The 17,329-nt window shown below is 39.9% G+C and overlaps 1 protein-coding gene across 12 annotated transcripts in view; it reads left to right on the top strand.

Moving 5' to 3' along the window:
* Positions 1-17,329, top strand: part of dmd (dystrophin) — a 1,961,093-nt gene that overhangs the window by 848,123 nt on the left and 1,095,641 nt on the right. For all 12 annotated transcript variants that reach the window (XM_072260552.1, XM_072260560.1, XM_072260554.1 and 9 more), the window contains one exon: positions 2,979-3,140. In XM_072260552.1, the coding sequence (XP_072116653.1) occupies positions 2,979-3,140 (162 nt within the window). The remainder of the gene's footprint in view (positions 1-2,978; positions 3,141-17,329) is intronic.

Below are 17,329 nucleotides of genomic sequence, written 5' to 3'. Positions count from 1 at the left end.
ATGATATTTAATGGAATTGTTTTATGCTAAGTGATGACCCTAGTTAACTTTGGCATGACCATTGTATTTTTCTTCCTTCACTGCATTTTCTCTTTAACTGTGACACTATATTCTTCATTCTGTTTTCTCTTTTTACCACCTCAACGTCTTTGTGCATAGAATGATCTGTCTGGATGGCATAAGCACAAAAGCTACTCACTTCATCTCGGCACGTGTGACAATAATAAAGCAATTCCAATTTCATTAGTCGATGACATCTGGTATCATTCTGCTGACGACTGGAAGGAGGCTGGTACAGTGCTTCACTACATTAGTTTTGGTGATGGTTTTCCAGAGGAGCGTGGTTTTCATCCACCTCTCCCCTTGTAAAACTATTTTGTACAGCTTCGATGCGAACATTTACCGAACAATTTAAAGATTATGAACAAGTGTCTGTTCACTGATGTTCAGCTTGGTCTCTGCTGGATGTTTCTGATATTGTACCGAACAACAACTTTGATCCAGATAAAGATGCAAGAATTGAATAGCAAAGGAGATATGGCAGAAGTGCCTGCAAAGTAGGGTCAAAAGGAATCGTGACACCCTTGCCTCCACTTGTTTTTATTGTTCTCTGACTTAAAACACAGAGGACTGTTGAACATCACTGCTGAAATTCCTCAAGATGTTACTTGCAGCCATTAATTTTCAGTAACTTTATTAATACCAATCATTATGAGGAGTTTTAATGTTAAACAGTTATGATAAAAGTTTCAACTTCATTTGTATGATAACACAGGAACTTGACAGCATTAGGCAAGTGACGACTGATAGTTACATCACGCAAGTCTTATGTGATTCATAATTCAAATCCAGTGACCTCTTCCTCATCAGCAATAGAAACATCAATCATTTTATAATTGTTAATATCTTGAGGAAATCACTATCCTATCTTAACCAACATTGTGGTGAAAAGAGTGGTGGGTGTTTTGAGTGTCTTGCACTGTACTGCTGCCAAACACAACAAATTCCTCAACATTCAGTATGTCAGTGATAATAAACCTGATTGTGACTTCACACCTTACTGTTCAGTTTGAAATAAGATGGACTTCAGCAGGACAGAGGTTACTTGGATATGTGGGCTGAGAGGTGGCAAATGAAGTTTAATCCCCGTCATTGTGAAGTGTTGCATGTTGGGCTGTCAAATGTAATTGCAAAGTATAAAGGAAATGGTATGACTCTGGAGCATTGATTTTCAGATAAATCTTGGAATGCAAGTCATACCTCCCTGAAAGTGCCAAAACAAGTAGATAGGGAGTGAAGAAGTTATGTGGCATTCTTGCCTTCATTGGGTGGTGTGTTAAGTATGAAATTAAGAAGTCAATTTGCAACCGTATTCAATTCTGTTTGGAGTAACGTGCGGTTCTAGATGCCACTTTGCAGGAAAGAAGTAGAGGCTTTGGAGAGGGTGCAGAAGAGGCTGGTTAGAATCTTGCCTGGTTAAGAAAATATTAGCTAAAAGGAGAGGTTAGACAAACTTAAATTGTTTTCTCTGGAGTGTAGGAGGCTGGGGCCACCTGATAGAGTGTATAAAATCATGAGGGTCACAGATAATTAAATATTCAAAGTCTTTTTCCCAGGGTGGAAATGTCTAATACTAGAGGATGCAAATTCAAGGTGAGAGGGAGAAAGTTTAAAGAAGATTTACAAGGCAAGTTTTTTTAAAAACATATTGTAGTGGGTGGTTGGAATGTTCTGCCAGGGGATGTAGTGGAAGCAAATACGATAGTAATATTTAAAAAACATTTGGATAGACTAGTGAACTTACAAGGAATAGAGGGACACTGATGTTGTGCAGACAGATGAGATTAGTTAAATTTGCATGGTTGGCACAGACATTGCAGGATAACTGGCTTGCTTCTCTGTATGGCAGAATGCTCAACGTTTATTCCTTTAATGATACAATGCGACAGCTTTGCCTGGTCCATTTTCAGTACAAGGTAACAGCAATATCTCACTAAGTTATTAGGAATGCCAAAACACTACTTTCCTCCTTTCTGATCATGAGCATTGAAAATTTTGAGAGCAGCAAGATTTCTTTCAAGTAATTGTCCATCTGAACATGGCCAAGGATTACTGCACCTCATTCTTGATCTAATACCAAAGCTATTCCACCCTAAAGTAATGGCCATAAGGACAGCCAAGTTAAGTCAAGTTTATTGTCATGTAACTATATACATGTATACCGTCAAGCGAGTCTTTTCTCCAAACTAGGGTGTAAAAACACTGTAGTATACATAGCATACAATAAATTATGAAAGTAAGGGTGAAATCTACAGATAGATTACACACAAAAAAAAACTAAAGCGCATAAATTAAGTATTATAAGGTACAGAACAGATTAACCAGTGACACTTTGGGTGCGATGTGGTAGGGAGTTCAGAAGCCTCGTGACCTGAGGGAATGGCTGTGACATATTAAGGTCAAAGATGCCCACCATCACTGGTTATTGAAGAAGGCCCAATGATTGCTGGGTGCTCCCTGAGATGTAACATAGATGCATTGTAGTATGGATCACTCTGCAATTAGATGAGATGCCTTTTGCAATTTTTATTCCTTCCCCATGTGACTTGCCAGCGTGACATGTGCCTTTAATTTTAATTCATATATCAGAGTTTTCTCCTTCTGATTAGTGTACTGTTTACACTTCTCCTGGATCTGTGGTTAATGATGCAAATGAGCTGACAGATGAGAGATTGAACATTTTACTATTCAATCGGGGTTATAACCACTCATTCAATAATTTCCTTCATTTACAAAATCATCCTTAATATTCTGCTTCATATGTGCTTTTGCCTTTTGATAGAACATTGTGAAATGGAAACTTCTATGAAACTCTTAATTGATCTAATGCTTATTATTGACAAGAGATCTGAAAGTTCTGATGATGTGAGAGATGAAGCATAATGTGAATGACTTGTTTTTTTCTCTCTCTCTTACAGGCTGTAAGAAGACAGAAAGTCCTTGAGCAGAGCATTCAATCTGCACAGGAGACAGATAAAACTCTTCGTTTAATCCAAGAATCTCTTGCATTGATTGACAAACAGCTGACATCATGCATTGCTGACAGAATTGATGCTGCCCAGGTCCCTCAGGAAGCTCAGGTATGGCAGTAGCTTTTACCTTATTAAAAGTTGGAATGATGTTTCCATTTTTTGTTTGAAAATGAGAAATTGTTCATCTCGATTATAAGTCTTGGGCTAATTTGGCAGACCTTTTTTTTACAAATTTGATAAATTCGGATAGTTAAACCATGGAATCTTTCACATTTGGTCATTCTTCCCATGGGAAGGTTGGGACTTAGAATGAAAATGGTGCTGTTACAAAAGTTGTGCTGTCACATGGCTTCTATTTTAGCAACATAAAAGACATTATTCCTATATTGCATTTCAGTGATCTTGCTTCTATTGTTATCAGCAACTCTAATTTTGCTTCCGTTCATGCTTTATCTTTTCATGTTACTACTTGGGTATCAATAGGTGTCTTTTCATTCTCCGTATCAAGGACCTCTCCCATTCAGCCACGCTTACCTAGGTGTTTCAGTGGTTATGTATTTCAATTATAGTCATATGCATTCTCAAAGATACTTCGTTTTTGTTCCTCATGAATTGTTAGAAACACTCTCATGGAATGAAGCTCATTTTCCCTCGTGCATTTTGCTCCTTTCAGATTTACATTTATGACCCCTGCCTTTCCACAGTCATATTTAAGGGTGCAGACTTGGACATGATTGTCAAAATGCTCTTGGTCCAATTTCTCTTCCATTTCATTCAGCCCAGTGGGATTGAATACCATCTCATTGTTCGTCTTCTCAGCACCAGACCATTTCAGCTTATAGTTTCTCTTTTCAACAAGCTTTGACACCACTGTACCACCCAAGGACCTGTTCTAGAATCTGCTTTGTTTTTGCTTACACTACGCCCACTACAGCAGTCAGCTGATATAAATTCTGCTTCTATATATCTTCCGGATATCTTTTTGAATGTCAATTTGCTTGCCAACCATCACCTGTCAATGCCTGAATTTCTTCCAATTGAACATTGGGAAGTTTCATTGAAATGCCTCCACCAATAATGTCATCTCCCTTCCTAATTACTGACTCATTGATCAGAACATTAACATCTTGGTTAGTCAAAGCTGAGTTTCTGACTCCATGTCCTTCCTCAACACAAGGACCCACCTATTTCCCATGTGAAAGTACCATCATCTGCCTCAGTTCCCATCTTGGCTAACTCCTCAGAGCTCTCTGCTTTTGCTTCTTGCCTTCGATAGACCCTTTTATACTGCACTCAGTTGTCCATACTCCAATGCACAACAACACACACACATCTAATAACCTCTTTGGACTATGTTGCATTCAGATTTGCACAGCTTAAGTGGAAAAGACTGATCATTTCACTTATTTACTTCCAAAATCTCATTCTCTCCATTTCAGTGTAACCCTTGCCATTCAGTCAAACACGACAGAGGCTTCCTTGGAGAATTGTCTGTTGTTGGCACCCTGTCCTCACAGCTCACTACTGATATTTGTATCTTCAGTCCCCTTTGTCCCTTTCTCTGAAATTGCCTGCTGAACATCAACAGCATTTTTCTTCATATTTCATTCATAACATCATTCTTCAGAAGAAGCTAATTAAAGCTTTCAAGAACAAAAAAAAATTCTGTGTTGTTCAAAGCTTTCATGTCTACTTGAGCTCAACTTCAAATTCTAGGCTGGCAAAGGTTCAGAATTTGGAAGTAATAGATGTTGTATTGAAATGATTCTCCATTTTGTCTCAGAAATAGCTATAGAAAGTCCCAGAGCATTACACTGAAGACTGGCCAAGCATCTTGGCAAATATTATCGCACAACTTTACATCACTGAAAGTGATTATTAGGCCCTTATCACATTGCAGTGTTTGGGAATTTGTTGTGTTTAAATTGATTGTTGTATTTCATGCATCAATGTGTGGTTGACTGAAATATGCAGAGGTATTTTGTAAGGAATATAAAGACCATACTGTAATGCAAACCTTCCTTTTTGTGCATTCAGATAGTTTTCTTAAATCAGTGTGTAGTTGTCCACAATGGGAGGAGGGGTTCATATTGGGCTTGGCCAGGTTACTGACACTTCAGTGGGAGTATATTTTGGGAACAGAGATAACAACTTCTTAAGTTTTATCCCCCCCAAGACCTTGGGGGGAGAGAATTAAATTGGAGCAGGGCAAATCACAAGAGTATAAGGCAGGAACTGGGGAGAGTTCATTAGTAAACAGCTGTTTTTGAACAAATCCACATATGACATTTGGAGGATACTTAGAGGCAATTGTGCAGAGCTCAGGACAACGATGTTTCAATAAGATGGAAGGATGAGGATGGCAGGATAAAGAGCCTTGGATGTCGAGGTAGTGAATTTAATCATGAAGATAAGGGAAGCTTATCTAAGGTTTAGGAAGCTAAAATCAAATAGAGCCTTTGAGGATTATGAAAAAGCCGGAAAAAAATTCATGAAGGGAATTAAGGAAGTCAGGAGAGGCTATGAAAAGTCATTTGCATATAGGATTAAAGAGAATCCCAAGGCACTCTATACATATGTCAAGAGTAAGAGACGATAAGGAAAAGGTTGGGCTACTCAAGGATAAATGAGAGAATATGTCAGAATCAGAATCAGGTTTATTATCACTGGCATGTGTCGTGAAATTTGTTAACTTAGCAGCAGCAGTTCAATGCAATACATAATGCAGAAGAATAAATAAATAAAACTATGGCAGTATATGTATATTGGAGATTAAAAATGGTGCAAAGACAGAAATAATATATATTGAACAAGTGAGTTCGTGTTCACGGGTTTAATGTCCATTAAGGAATCAGATGGCAGAAGGGAAGAAGCTGTCCTTGAATCACTGAGTGTGTGCCTTTAGACTTCGCTCCCACCTAATGGTAACAGTGAGAAAAGGGCATGCCCTGGGTGTTGGAGTCCTTATTAATGGACGCTGCCTTTCGGAGACACCGCTCCTTGAAGATGTCCTGGGTACTTTGTAGGCTGGTACGCAAGATGGAGGTGTCTAAATTTATGACCCTCTGCAGCTTCTTTTGGTCCTATGCAATAACCCCCCCATACCAGCCGGTGATGCAGCCTGTCAGAATGCTCTCCAAGGTACATCTATAGAAGTTTTTGAGTGCATTTGTTGACATGACAAATCTCTTCAAACTCCTAATGTCTTGCCTTCTTTATAGCTACATTGATATGTTGGTGCCAGGTTAGATCCTCAGAGATCTTGACACCGAGGAACTTGAAACTGCTCACTCTCTGCACTTCTGATCCCTCTGATTCCTTCGTGGTACCCTTCCTGAAGTCCACATTCAGCGCTTTCATCTTACTGAAGTTGAGTGCAAGGTTGTTGCTGCGTCACCACTCCACTAGTTGGTATATCTAGCTCCAGTATGCACTCTCAGCCCATCTGAGATTCTACCCACAATGGTTTTATCATCAGCAAATTTATAGATGGTATTTAAGCTATGCCTAGTCACACACCCATAGGTATAGAGAGAGTGGAGCAGTGAGCTAAGCACACACCCCTGAGGTGCACCAGTGTTGATCGTCAGCAAGGAGGAGATATTATCACCAGTCCGCACAGACTGTGGTCTTCCGGTTAGGAAGTCATGGATCCAATTACAGAGGGAGGTACAGAGGCCCAAGTTCTGTAACTTATCAATCAGGATTGTGGGAATGATGGTGTTAAATGCTGAGTTATAGTCGATGAGCAGCATCCAGTGTTTGTATTGTCCAGATGGTATAAGGTCCTGTTTAGAGCCATTGAAATTGCATCTGCTGTTGACCTATTGTGGCGATAGGCAAATTGCAGTGGGTCCAGGACCTTCCTGAGGAGAAGTTTGTGTTTGAAAGTGGGTGATATGTGTGATCCTAAATGAGTATTTTGCATCAGTATTTACCAGGGAGAAGGACATGAAGGATAAGGAGATCTGTGTGGAGCTTGCTAGTATGCCTTGAAATTTTGAGATAAAGTAAGAGAAAGTGTGGAGTCATAACATTAATGTGAATAAGACCCGAGTGCCTTGTGGGTTATACTGGTTACTAAGAGAGACAAGGGATGGGATTGTTGGGGCCATGAGCAAGATCTTCCATGTCTTCTTGGGCCTCATGCATGGTCCCAGAGAATTAACGAGTAGCTAATGTTCAATTATTCAAGAAGAAAAGTTGAGATAATCCTGGAAACTATAGACTGGTGGGTCTCATGTCAATAGTAATAAAGCTATGGGAGAAGATTGCTAGGAATAATATTGAAGGACGTTTGGAAACACATGACTTAAGAGACAGCATGCCTTTGTGTGGGGAAAGTCATGTCTTACTATCTTGACTGAGTTTTTGGAGGAGGTGATGAAGTTGATTGATTAAAGTAGAGCTGTGGATATTGTCTACATACATTTTAGAAATGCATTTGCTAAGGTCCCTCATGAGGCTCATCCAGAAAATCAAGATGCATGGGATCACAGTAACTCAGCGGTGGAGGCTAAGGTGAGATGTGGTAGAGGTTTACCAGATTTTGAGGGGCAAAGGTAGAGTAGGTAGCTGGTGTCTTTTTCCCAAGGTTGAAATGTCTATTCGCATTTGAGCTAAGGGGGGTTAGTTCAAAGGAGATGTGCGGAGCAGGTTATTTTTATACAGGAAGTGGTTCACGTCTGGGAAGCGTTGCTGGGATGGTGGTGGAGACACATGATTGAGAAGTTTAAGAGGATCTTCAGTAGGCTCATGAATGTGCAGGAAATGGATGAATATGGACATTGTGTAGGTAAAAGGGTTTAGTGGGGTATTTGATTACTAATTTAATTAGTTTTGCACAGCATTGTGAGCTTAAGGGCCTGTTCAGGTTCCAGTTCAGTTTATTGTCATTCAACCATACACATACTGTATATACCACCAGGCAATGTTCCTCCAGACCAAGGTGTACAACACAGTACATATTAACAAATAATAAGGTGTGTATATGATACACATTTAAAAAGTAAACAGTATAATGCTGCCAGCACTTCATACGTGATGAGACAGTGAGTTCAGTCGGCTTACAGCCAACAGGAAGAAGCTACTTCCCAACCTAATAGTTCTTGACCTAATGCTATGGTGCCTTCTGCTGATGGTAGGGGGTCGAAGAGATTGTTGGATGGACGGAGGGATCATTGACAATACTAATATCTCTCATGGGTGGAAACGAGTCCCTGATGATCCTGTCAGCACTCCTCGCAAGCCTTTGCAGGGTCTTGCTATCAGATGTCTTGCAATTCCCATGCTAGATGGAGATGCAGCTGGTCAGGACACTCTTTCTAGTGCTCCTGTAAAAATTGGTTTAAATTGGAGGGGGGGATCCTAACTGGCCTCAATCTTTAGGAAGTGGAGATGCTCCTGTGCTACACTGTTCTATGTCCATGTTCTATGTTTCATTTTGGTAAAACCAACAAAGGGTTGAATTAGGTACAATAGATCACTGATAGAACATAGAGAATATAGTATGTTACAGCACAGTAAAAAAAACTTGGCCTTATTCTTGCAGAGTATTGAATTAGAATTTCCTTCAGTTGCTCTTTCTCTATTAGTGACAGAACCCTGAGATTTACAGAGAATGAGGTGACAACCCAGTAACTGGGCCTGTTCTGTTGCTACCGGAATAATGAGTCCATATTTTCCTCCACAATCTCCAGTCTCCCTTTGGGCCACAATGTTGTGCCAACCATTTAACCTGCTCTTAGATCAATCTAGCCCTTCCCTCCTACAGAACCCTCCATTTTTCTTTCATCCATGTACCCATCTAAGAGTTTCTTAAATGTCTGTAGTGTATCTGCCTCTACCAACATCCCCGGCTGGGCATTCCACAGACCCATTACTCATTGTGTAAAGAATTTACCTCTGGCATTCCCCCCCCCCCCATACTTCTTTCCAATTATCTTAAAATTATGCCCGCTTGTATTAGCCATTTCTTCCCTGGGGAAGTAGTCTCTTGCTATCCACTCTATCCCTTATCAATTTGTAGACCCCTATCAAGTCACCACTCACCCCTATTGCTGCATAGGTAAAAGCCCTAGCTCATTCAACCTATCTTCATAAGGCATGCCATCCAATACAGGAAGCATCCTGATATATATCCTCTGCACCATCTCTAAAGCTTCCACATCCTTCCTATAATGAAGTGACCAGAACTGAACACAATATTCTAACCAGGATTTTATAGAACTGTAGCATAACCTCACAGATTTTAAGCACAATCCCCCCGACTAAAGAAGGCCAACACACCATTAGCCTTCTTACCAAACCCTACCAGCCTGTGGGGTAACTTGAGACATCAACCCAAAAATCCCTCTATTCCTTCACACTGCTAAGAATTCTGACACTTACCCCATATTATGCCTTCAAATTTGACCTTCTGAAATGAATCACATCATACTTTTCCAGGTTGAACTCCAACTTCCACTTCTTAATCCAGCTCTGCATCCTGACCATGTCCCATTGCAACCTACAACAACCCTCCACACTGTCCATAACTCCACCAACCTTTGTGTTATTTGAAAACTTACTAACCTACCCTTCCACTTCTTCATCCAAGTCAATTATGAAAAAACCACAAAGAGCAGGGGTCCCAGGACAGATCCTTGCTGCACATCACTGTCACTGACCTCCAGACAGAATGCTCTTCAGCTGCTACTGCCCTCTGCCTTCTATGAGCGAAACATTTTTGTATCCCAGGTTTCCTGGGTTCTGTGCCTCCTGACTTTGTGAATGAGCCAACCATAGGGAACTTTATCAGATACCATACTAAAATCCATAAACACTGTATCCACAGCTTCACTTTAATCAATGTGCTTTGTTAATCCTTGAAGAGTTTAATCAGGCTCATGAGGTTTGAGGTGACCCTCACAAAGCTGTGCTGACTATCTCTAATCAGACTATGCTGTCCCAATACCTGTAAATCCTGCTTCTAAGATTCCTCTCCAATAATTTGCCCACCACTGATATTCATCATGGGTCATAATTATTAAGGTTATCCCTACTCCCTTTCTCGATCAAAGGGATAACATTTGCCACTCTCCAGTCATTTGGTAATCATTATTGGCTTGAACTAAAAACATGATTATACTTTGAGAAACAGTAAATAAACATTGCTACCACATGTTGCAATATTTTTTGTAATTCCTCTTTCCAGAAGAGACTAATTTGAGTAAGAATGTATTTGGTTTAACAGTGTTTAAACATTGTTTGAAAAAATTATACATTTTGTTGTCTTTTATGAAGAATTGTTTTCCCCAAAACATTGCTTTCTTCATAGATCATGTTATCCCAAAAGAGGGATTAGATATAATTGCTTAATCCGTCAAGGGATTTATTTCTCATTCACAGGTGTGTCTCTTATTGTGGCATAATTAACCCAATGTGTTGATTCAACAACAGTAAAAAGTAACTCTCTAAGGTGTAATCAGCAAACCTTTAATTTAAAATTCACACATAGATAAATTGGTGTTAATTGTGTTTCCAAGTGATCAAATAAAGAAAAGTAACATTGAGGTCATCCTTTCTTCTTGGGTTGTATTTTTAATATAGGATGTGCTTTGCACACCACCCTGTGGCTGTTTGAAACTAATGCTAGGAAGTAGCAGAAAAATTTTGACTGAAACAGTAATTTCATCATTCATCTTAACCCTCTCTCTAAATCCCACTGCAGTAATTGGAATATTAGCTCTGACCCAATATTTTGATGCAATCATGAAGAAGGCATGCCAGCAGGAGTTTGAAGAGATTTGGTATGTCACGAATTTATACAGATGTATTGTGGAGAGCATTCTGACTAGTTGCATCTCCACCTGGTGTGGACGCTTCAACGTACAGGATGGTAAGAAGCTGCAGAGGGCGGTAGTGTCAGCAAGCTCCATCATGGGCACTAAACTCCCCACCATCGAGGATTTCTTCAAAACACAATGCCTCAAGATGGTGGTATCATTCATTAAGGACCCTCACTATACAGGACGTGTCTTCTCATTATTACCATCAGGGAGGAAGTAGAGGAGGCTGAAGGTCCACTATCAATTTTTTAGGAATAGCTTTTCCCCCTCACCATCAGATTTCTGAGTGGGACATGATCATGATCTCGCTATTCCTCTTTTTGCATTATTTATCTAGTTTATTTCTTATTGTAAATTAAAAGTAAGTTTTAAAATGCCTTGCATGGTAGTGCTGCCATAAAACAACAAATTTCACAACAGATGTCTGGTAATAAACCTGATTCTGATTAACAGAGACATTAAAACATATTCATATCAGCACCCACTTCTGCTCACTGCTTTTGAAATTTAATTCAGCCATAACATTATTTTTTTTAATTTGGTCACTCCTACTGCAATTTACTTTCTCTTGATTGCTACCCAGAGAGATTCCAGTCCAAGCACAGTACCTTGAGAGGAATCTTCATCCGTAATGGAACAGGAAAGACTGTAGTATGGATAAAGCAGTGGCTAATTGGCAGGAGGCAAAGGGTGGGAATAAAGGGAGCCTTTTCTAGTTAGCTGCTGGTGACTAGTGGTGTTCCACAGAGGTTTGTGTTGGGACCAATTCTTTTTACAGTGTATGTCAGTGATTTGGATGTTGGAATTGATGGTTTGAAGATGATATGAAGATAGGTGGGGAGGCATATAGTTCTGAGGAATGACAGAGGCGACAGAGGGACATGTTAGGAGAATGGGCAAAGAAATGTCAGGAAGCGTATCATCATGCAGAGATGAGGAATTTCTTTGGCTAGAGAGTGGTGAATCTGTGGAATTCTTTGCCACAGGCAGCTGTGGAGGCCAAGTCATTATGTATATTTAAGGCAGAGTTGGATAGATTCTTGATTGGTCAGGGCATGAAGAGATACAGGGGCTGATTGGGGCTGAGAGGTATAGAGAATGGACAGTCAACATCTTTTTCCAGGGCAGCAATAGCTAATACCAGAGGACATCCTTTTAAGGGAAATGGAGGAAAGTTTGGGGGAGATGTCAGTGGTAAGTTTTTTACACAGAGAGTGGTTGCTACTCGGAATGCTCTGCCAGGTTGGTGGCAGAGGCTGATACAATAGGAACATTTCAAAGACTCTTGGATAGGCAACACACACAAGATGCTGGAGGAACTCAGCTGGTCAGGCAGCATTTATAGTAATGAATAAACCGTCGACATCTCAGGCCCAGGTCCTTCATCAGGCATGTGGATAGAAGAAAGATCAAGGGTTATAGGCTGAGCAGGAGGGAAAGGTTAGATTGTTCAATGAAATCTTTTGTATACGTCAGCACAACACAGTTTGACGGGCCTATACTGTGTTCTACTGTTCTATGTAATAACTGTTTGTTACTGTGCTATGTAATAAATGGAAGATGGAAGGTGATGATTTGATGGTTAAATCATTTCTAGAACCCTGATAAAAGAAATTCAGATTCCCTCAATAACCTCTAACTCATTTCAACCTTGCCAAGGTTAAATATGATGTCTATTTTGAAATGGTGAGATTGTGACCTAGCAGCCTTGTTGCAAAAAGTTTTCTCTCCCCCACCCGCCCCCAGCTGTTCTCTGACAACGTCATTAAAAACTATGCTGAAATGTTTTCTCTTCTAAGCTCTAAATAATCATCCTTACTAACCCCTCTCACCGGCCAGCACCACTAATTCTAATCATTTTCCTACTGTGTGAGAATTGAGATTCACTGTCAATTTCCTACCCGAGAAATTAGTTTTAAGCAACATGCAACTTAGGGTGTGTGATCTTTAACCTTCCTGATGCATTTAAGAATTTTTTTAAAATCCAAGATAGTTAAAGCAGAATAATATTGATTTACAGTGACTTGATTTTGCTCCATTCACCTCTGAAGACTTAAAACTTTGTCTTAATTTTTGCAGATAGACATTAAACCTGATTGACCTGGTTAGAGTGGGCTAAATGTTGTTTTAGGAAAATAATAGTCTCCGTTCTTGAGAATTGAACATTCTTTCATACATAGTAAGAAATATACATAATGTGGTTATACATTGTCTATACTTTTTGATGAATCAAGAAGTAGCAACATCAAGCATTCCTTTGAGATGTGCAGTTTGCTTAAATTGTTCTCCATATATGCACATAAGATCCTCTTTCCTAGCAGCTCACCAAAGGCAACTTTTCCAGTTAGGTTTTAGACTGGATCCCAGAATGATGGAGGTACAGCATTTCTCAGGGAGTTTTTGGTGATACCTCTTTGTGAATTTTTAATGAGTGAATGTGTGCTCTCGAGCAAGACTGCCAGGAGATCAGAACAAATTGGCAATCAGTTGGTTGTAGTCACTCAACTGTGCTACAGTGAGGGGACTGGAAAATACAAATTGTATCAGAATGATTTTCACGTTAAAACAAAGTGGACAAGGAGTTTCCTTCCAAATCAGGGCACAACAGAAATGCTCATGCTAATTGAAGGATGGATTAATTTTCTTTTTCTCACAATTTTGAATATATAAGTTGTAATTTGCTTGGCCTAAAGTAGATGACATTTTTTTGAAACTTTACATTTTATATCAGAAATAGAAACATAGGAAACCTACAGCACAGTACAGGCCCTTCAGCTCACAATGCTGTGCCGAGCATGTACTTACTTTAGAAATTACCGAGGGTTACCCATAGCCCTCTATTTTTCTAAGTTCCATATACCTATCCAGGAGTCTCTTAAAAGACCCTATCGTATCCGCCTCCACCACCGTCGCCGGCAATCCATTCCACGCACTCACCAGTCTCTGTGTAAGAAAACTTACCCCTGACCTGTCCTCTCTACCTACGTACTAACAAGCACCTTAAAATTGTGTCCTCTCGTGTTGGCCATTTCAGCCCTGTGAAAAAGCCTCTGACTATCCACACGATCAATGCCTCTCATCATCTTATACACCTCTATCAAGCCACCTCTCATCCTCCGCTGCTCCAAGGAGAAAAGGCTGAGTTCATTCAACCTATTCTCATAAGGCATGCTCCCCAGTAATAGCATAGTGATGATATAATCCAGAGTCTTGATCAAATATACCAGATGATCAAAGCCCACCAAGGGAGCTGGAAAAAGAAGTTAATTCTTTTAGATCATAAACCCAAACTGTTCAATAATGCCTTTGGGAAAGGAACCCTGGGTTGTCCTTGCCTAATATGACTATTCTTCAAACAAAGCCTTGGTGATTGACACTCGCCAGCTTTCCCAAATGACCTGACAAGCCATTTAATGACATCAAGGTTGCAAGAGATACTATTTCTTTGCCAGATAACTACTGTTGGACAGAGATAAGGGAGGAATTTAATCCTTTACCTGCCTTTTGGAAAAGATTCTCTGGTAGTATGCCCTAGACTACAGTCTTCTGTTGGGATGCTGACTCCTAGTGGGTGAACAACACCCATTATGTTTTAATTTTGTTCTAAATCTTGGTTTGGATTTGCATTCAACTGCCCAAATCTTCCATTTAATGTCTAGGAAATCACAGCAGGTGTGCCAGGTTCCCTCAGTACGTGAAAATCTGTCTAAGACTGCACCAGATTTGTTGCTAAATTGGGCACAAGGCTGGACCTCAGCGTGTGTTTCTGTTCAATTCCTTGTGTAGAAGTTGAAAGATATGAATGGATTTGCTAGACATTCAATGGAAGATTTAGGCAGTTGAATGCAAATCCAGACCAACAATTAAAGCAAAATGTGCGATTAGATAGTTTAATGCTAAAACTCCACTTGTATCTGGCTTTCCATTATTGACAATAGTAGTCACAAGTGTGAGCAGTAGCGTATGCACCCTATTGACAATCATTTACACTGTTTCCTCTGATTTATTTTACTATCATTAAATTTATGTTTTCCTTCTGTAGAAAGTAGCATCTTAGTTTTCTGTTACTTGACTGTTGGTGGCTTGTGATTTGTTGGCATCTGTGAAAGAAAATTGGTTATTCACCATCACTACAATGGCTTCTTTTCATCCACCATTTTAACAATTTAATGTGATGGATTGTATCAGCTCTTGCCAAACTGCCACATAATCTTATCAGTGAATAGAATCCTTATAGTGGAGATAGTGTATCATACAGTGGAGGTGATGAAGCTGCGCAGAGGATATTTTTAGCCTTTGAGAAGAGCACATATGATTCCATTAGCAGGGAAGAAAACCTTATCTGCAATTCATTCAGGCTGACAGCAATTCCCGTGGCATATTTTTTCATTGTAGTGTTCAAAATTGCCCTCTATCTTAAAGACAAATTTTCTATGAGTGGGTAATCCAGTTTTCAACTTGTACTAGCTTTGTCTTTACCACATGCTCACCTTTTATAAATTAAAGCCCCCATTTGGAGTTGCTCCATCTATTGAGATGACTGGCAACCAAATAGCTTGTTCAAGGAGTTTTATTAGTATTAGTTTATTATTGTTACACGTACTGAAGTACAGTGATAAGCTATTACCAGCAGTGTGGCTGATTTAGAAGGGGCAGATTAAAGGAAGGCCTAAATAATCCATTATATTTTAACTTTTATAGGACCATGATAGGCCGTTTAAGCTGATTATTGAAAATAGGAGGAGGTCCTCATTAGGGGACCAGAAGTGGAGAGGGTCAGTAACTTTAAATTCCCTGTGACCATCACACAAGTCCCTTTACAAAGAAGGCATGGCAGCACCTCTAGCTTCTTAGAAGTTTGCACAGAATTGGCATGTCATCTAAATTCTTGACAAACAGCCTGGGGTGGAAACACCAACACCCAAGAATGGAAAATCATACAAAAAGTAGTGGATGCAAGCCCAGTCCATCACAGGAAAAGCCCTCCCCATCGCTGAGCACATCTAAAAGGGACATAGCCATAAGAAAGCAGCAGCCATCATCAAGGACCCCCACCATCCAGGCCATGCTGTCTTCTCATTGCTGCCATCGTGAATGAGAAACAGAAGCCTTAGGTCCCACAGCACCAGGTTCAGCAGCAGTTATTACCCTTCAACCAGCAGGCTCCTGAACCAGCTTGGATAAATTCACACAGTTCAACACTGAACTGATTCCTGAACCTATGAACTCAATTTCAAAGACTCTTCACAACTCATGTCTTCAGTATTATTTATTTATTTATTTGTTTTTCTCCTTATTTTGTATTTGTACATTTTGTTTTTGTCAGTCTTTTGTGTGTAGATTTTCATTGTACTACTGTGAATGCCTGCAAGAAAATGAATCTCAAGATAGTATATGGTGACGTATATGTACTTTGATAACAAATTTACTTTGAACTTTAAACTTTAAGGAGGATGTGTGCCAATTATAAAGATTGACTGATTAACTTCAGTTATACAGTGGAGATTCACGGATCATCTTGTCAATGTGCAAGGCCTGGAGGAGCTGCAGGAAAAGAATTAGAATCAAATTTATTATCACTGAAATATGTTGTCAAATTTGATGTTTTGCAGCATTACAGTGCAAGATATAAAAATTACTATAAGTTACTGAAATTAATAGTACAAAAGCCAAATAATGAGTGTATGTGCATGGGTTCATGGAGTGTTATCAAGATCTGCTAGTGGAGGGTATAAAGCTGTTCTTAAAATATTGGGAGTGTGTGTTCAGGCTCCTGTACCTCCTCCCTGATAGTCGTAAAATGAAGAGGGTATGATCCACATGATGAGGGCCATTAATGATGAATGCCACACTCTTGTGGCAATACCTCTTGAAGAGGTTGTTGATGGTGGGGAAGGTTGTCCCCGTGATGGAAAAGCTGGGTCTGCAAACCTCTGAAGCCTCTTGCGATCCTATGCATTGGAGGCACCATATCAGGTTGTGATGCTACTAGTCAGAATGCTTTCCACAGTATTATCTATAGAAATTTGCCATAGTGTTTGATGACATATTAAATCTCCTCAAATTCCTAATGAAGTAGAGTTACTGGCATGCAGTTTTTGTGATTGCATTAATGTGTTGGGCTTAGAATAGATTCTCTGAGGTGTTGACACGCAGGGATTTGAAGCTTCTTACCTTTTCTACTGCTGACCCCTCAACGAGGACTGGTGTTTGTTCTCCCAACTGTCCCTTGCTGATGTCCACAATTAATTTCTTGGCCTTGCCTATGTTGAGTTGAAGATTATTGTTGTGACCCCACTCAAACAGCGAATCGAACTCCCTCCTGCATGATCCTCATCACCATTTGAGATTTTGCCAATGACAGTGGTGTCATTGGCGAATTTATAAATGGTGTTTGAGCTGTGCTAGCCCTCACGGTCATGAGTGTAGTGAGACTGTAGAGCAGTGGGCTACGCATGTGCCTGTATT

The sequence above is a fragment of the Mobula birostris genome, chromosome 6, assembly GCF_030028105.1.
Source record: "Mobula birostris isolate sMobBir1 chromosome 6, sMobBir1.hap1, whole genome shotgun sequence".
In the NCBI taxonomy this organism is placed as follows: Eukaryota; Metazoa; Chordata; class Chondrichthyes; order Myliobatiformes; family Myliobatidae; genus Mobula; species Mobula birostris.
This window is presented reverse-complemented; position numbering and strand designations above follow the sequence as displayed.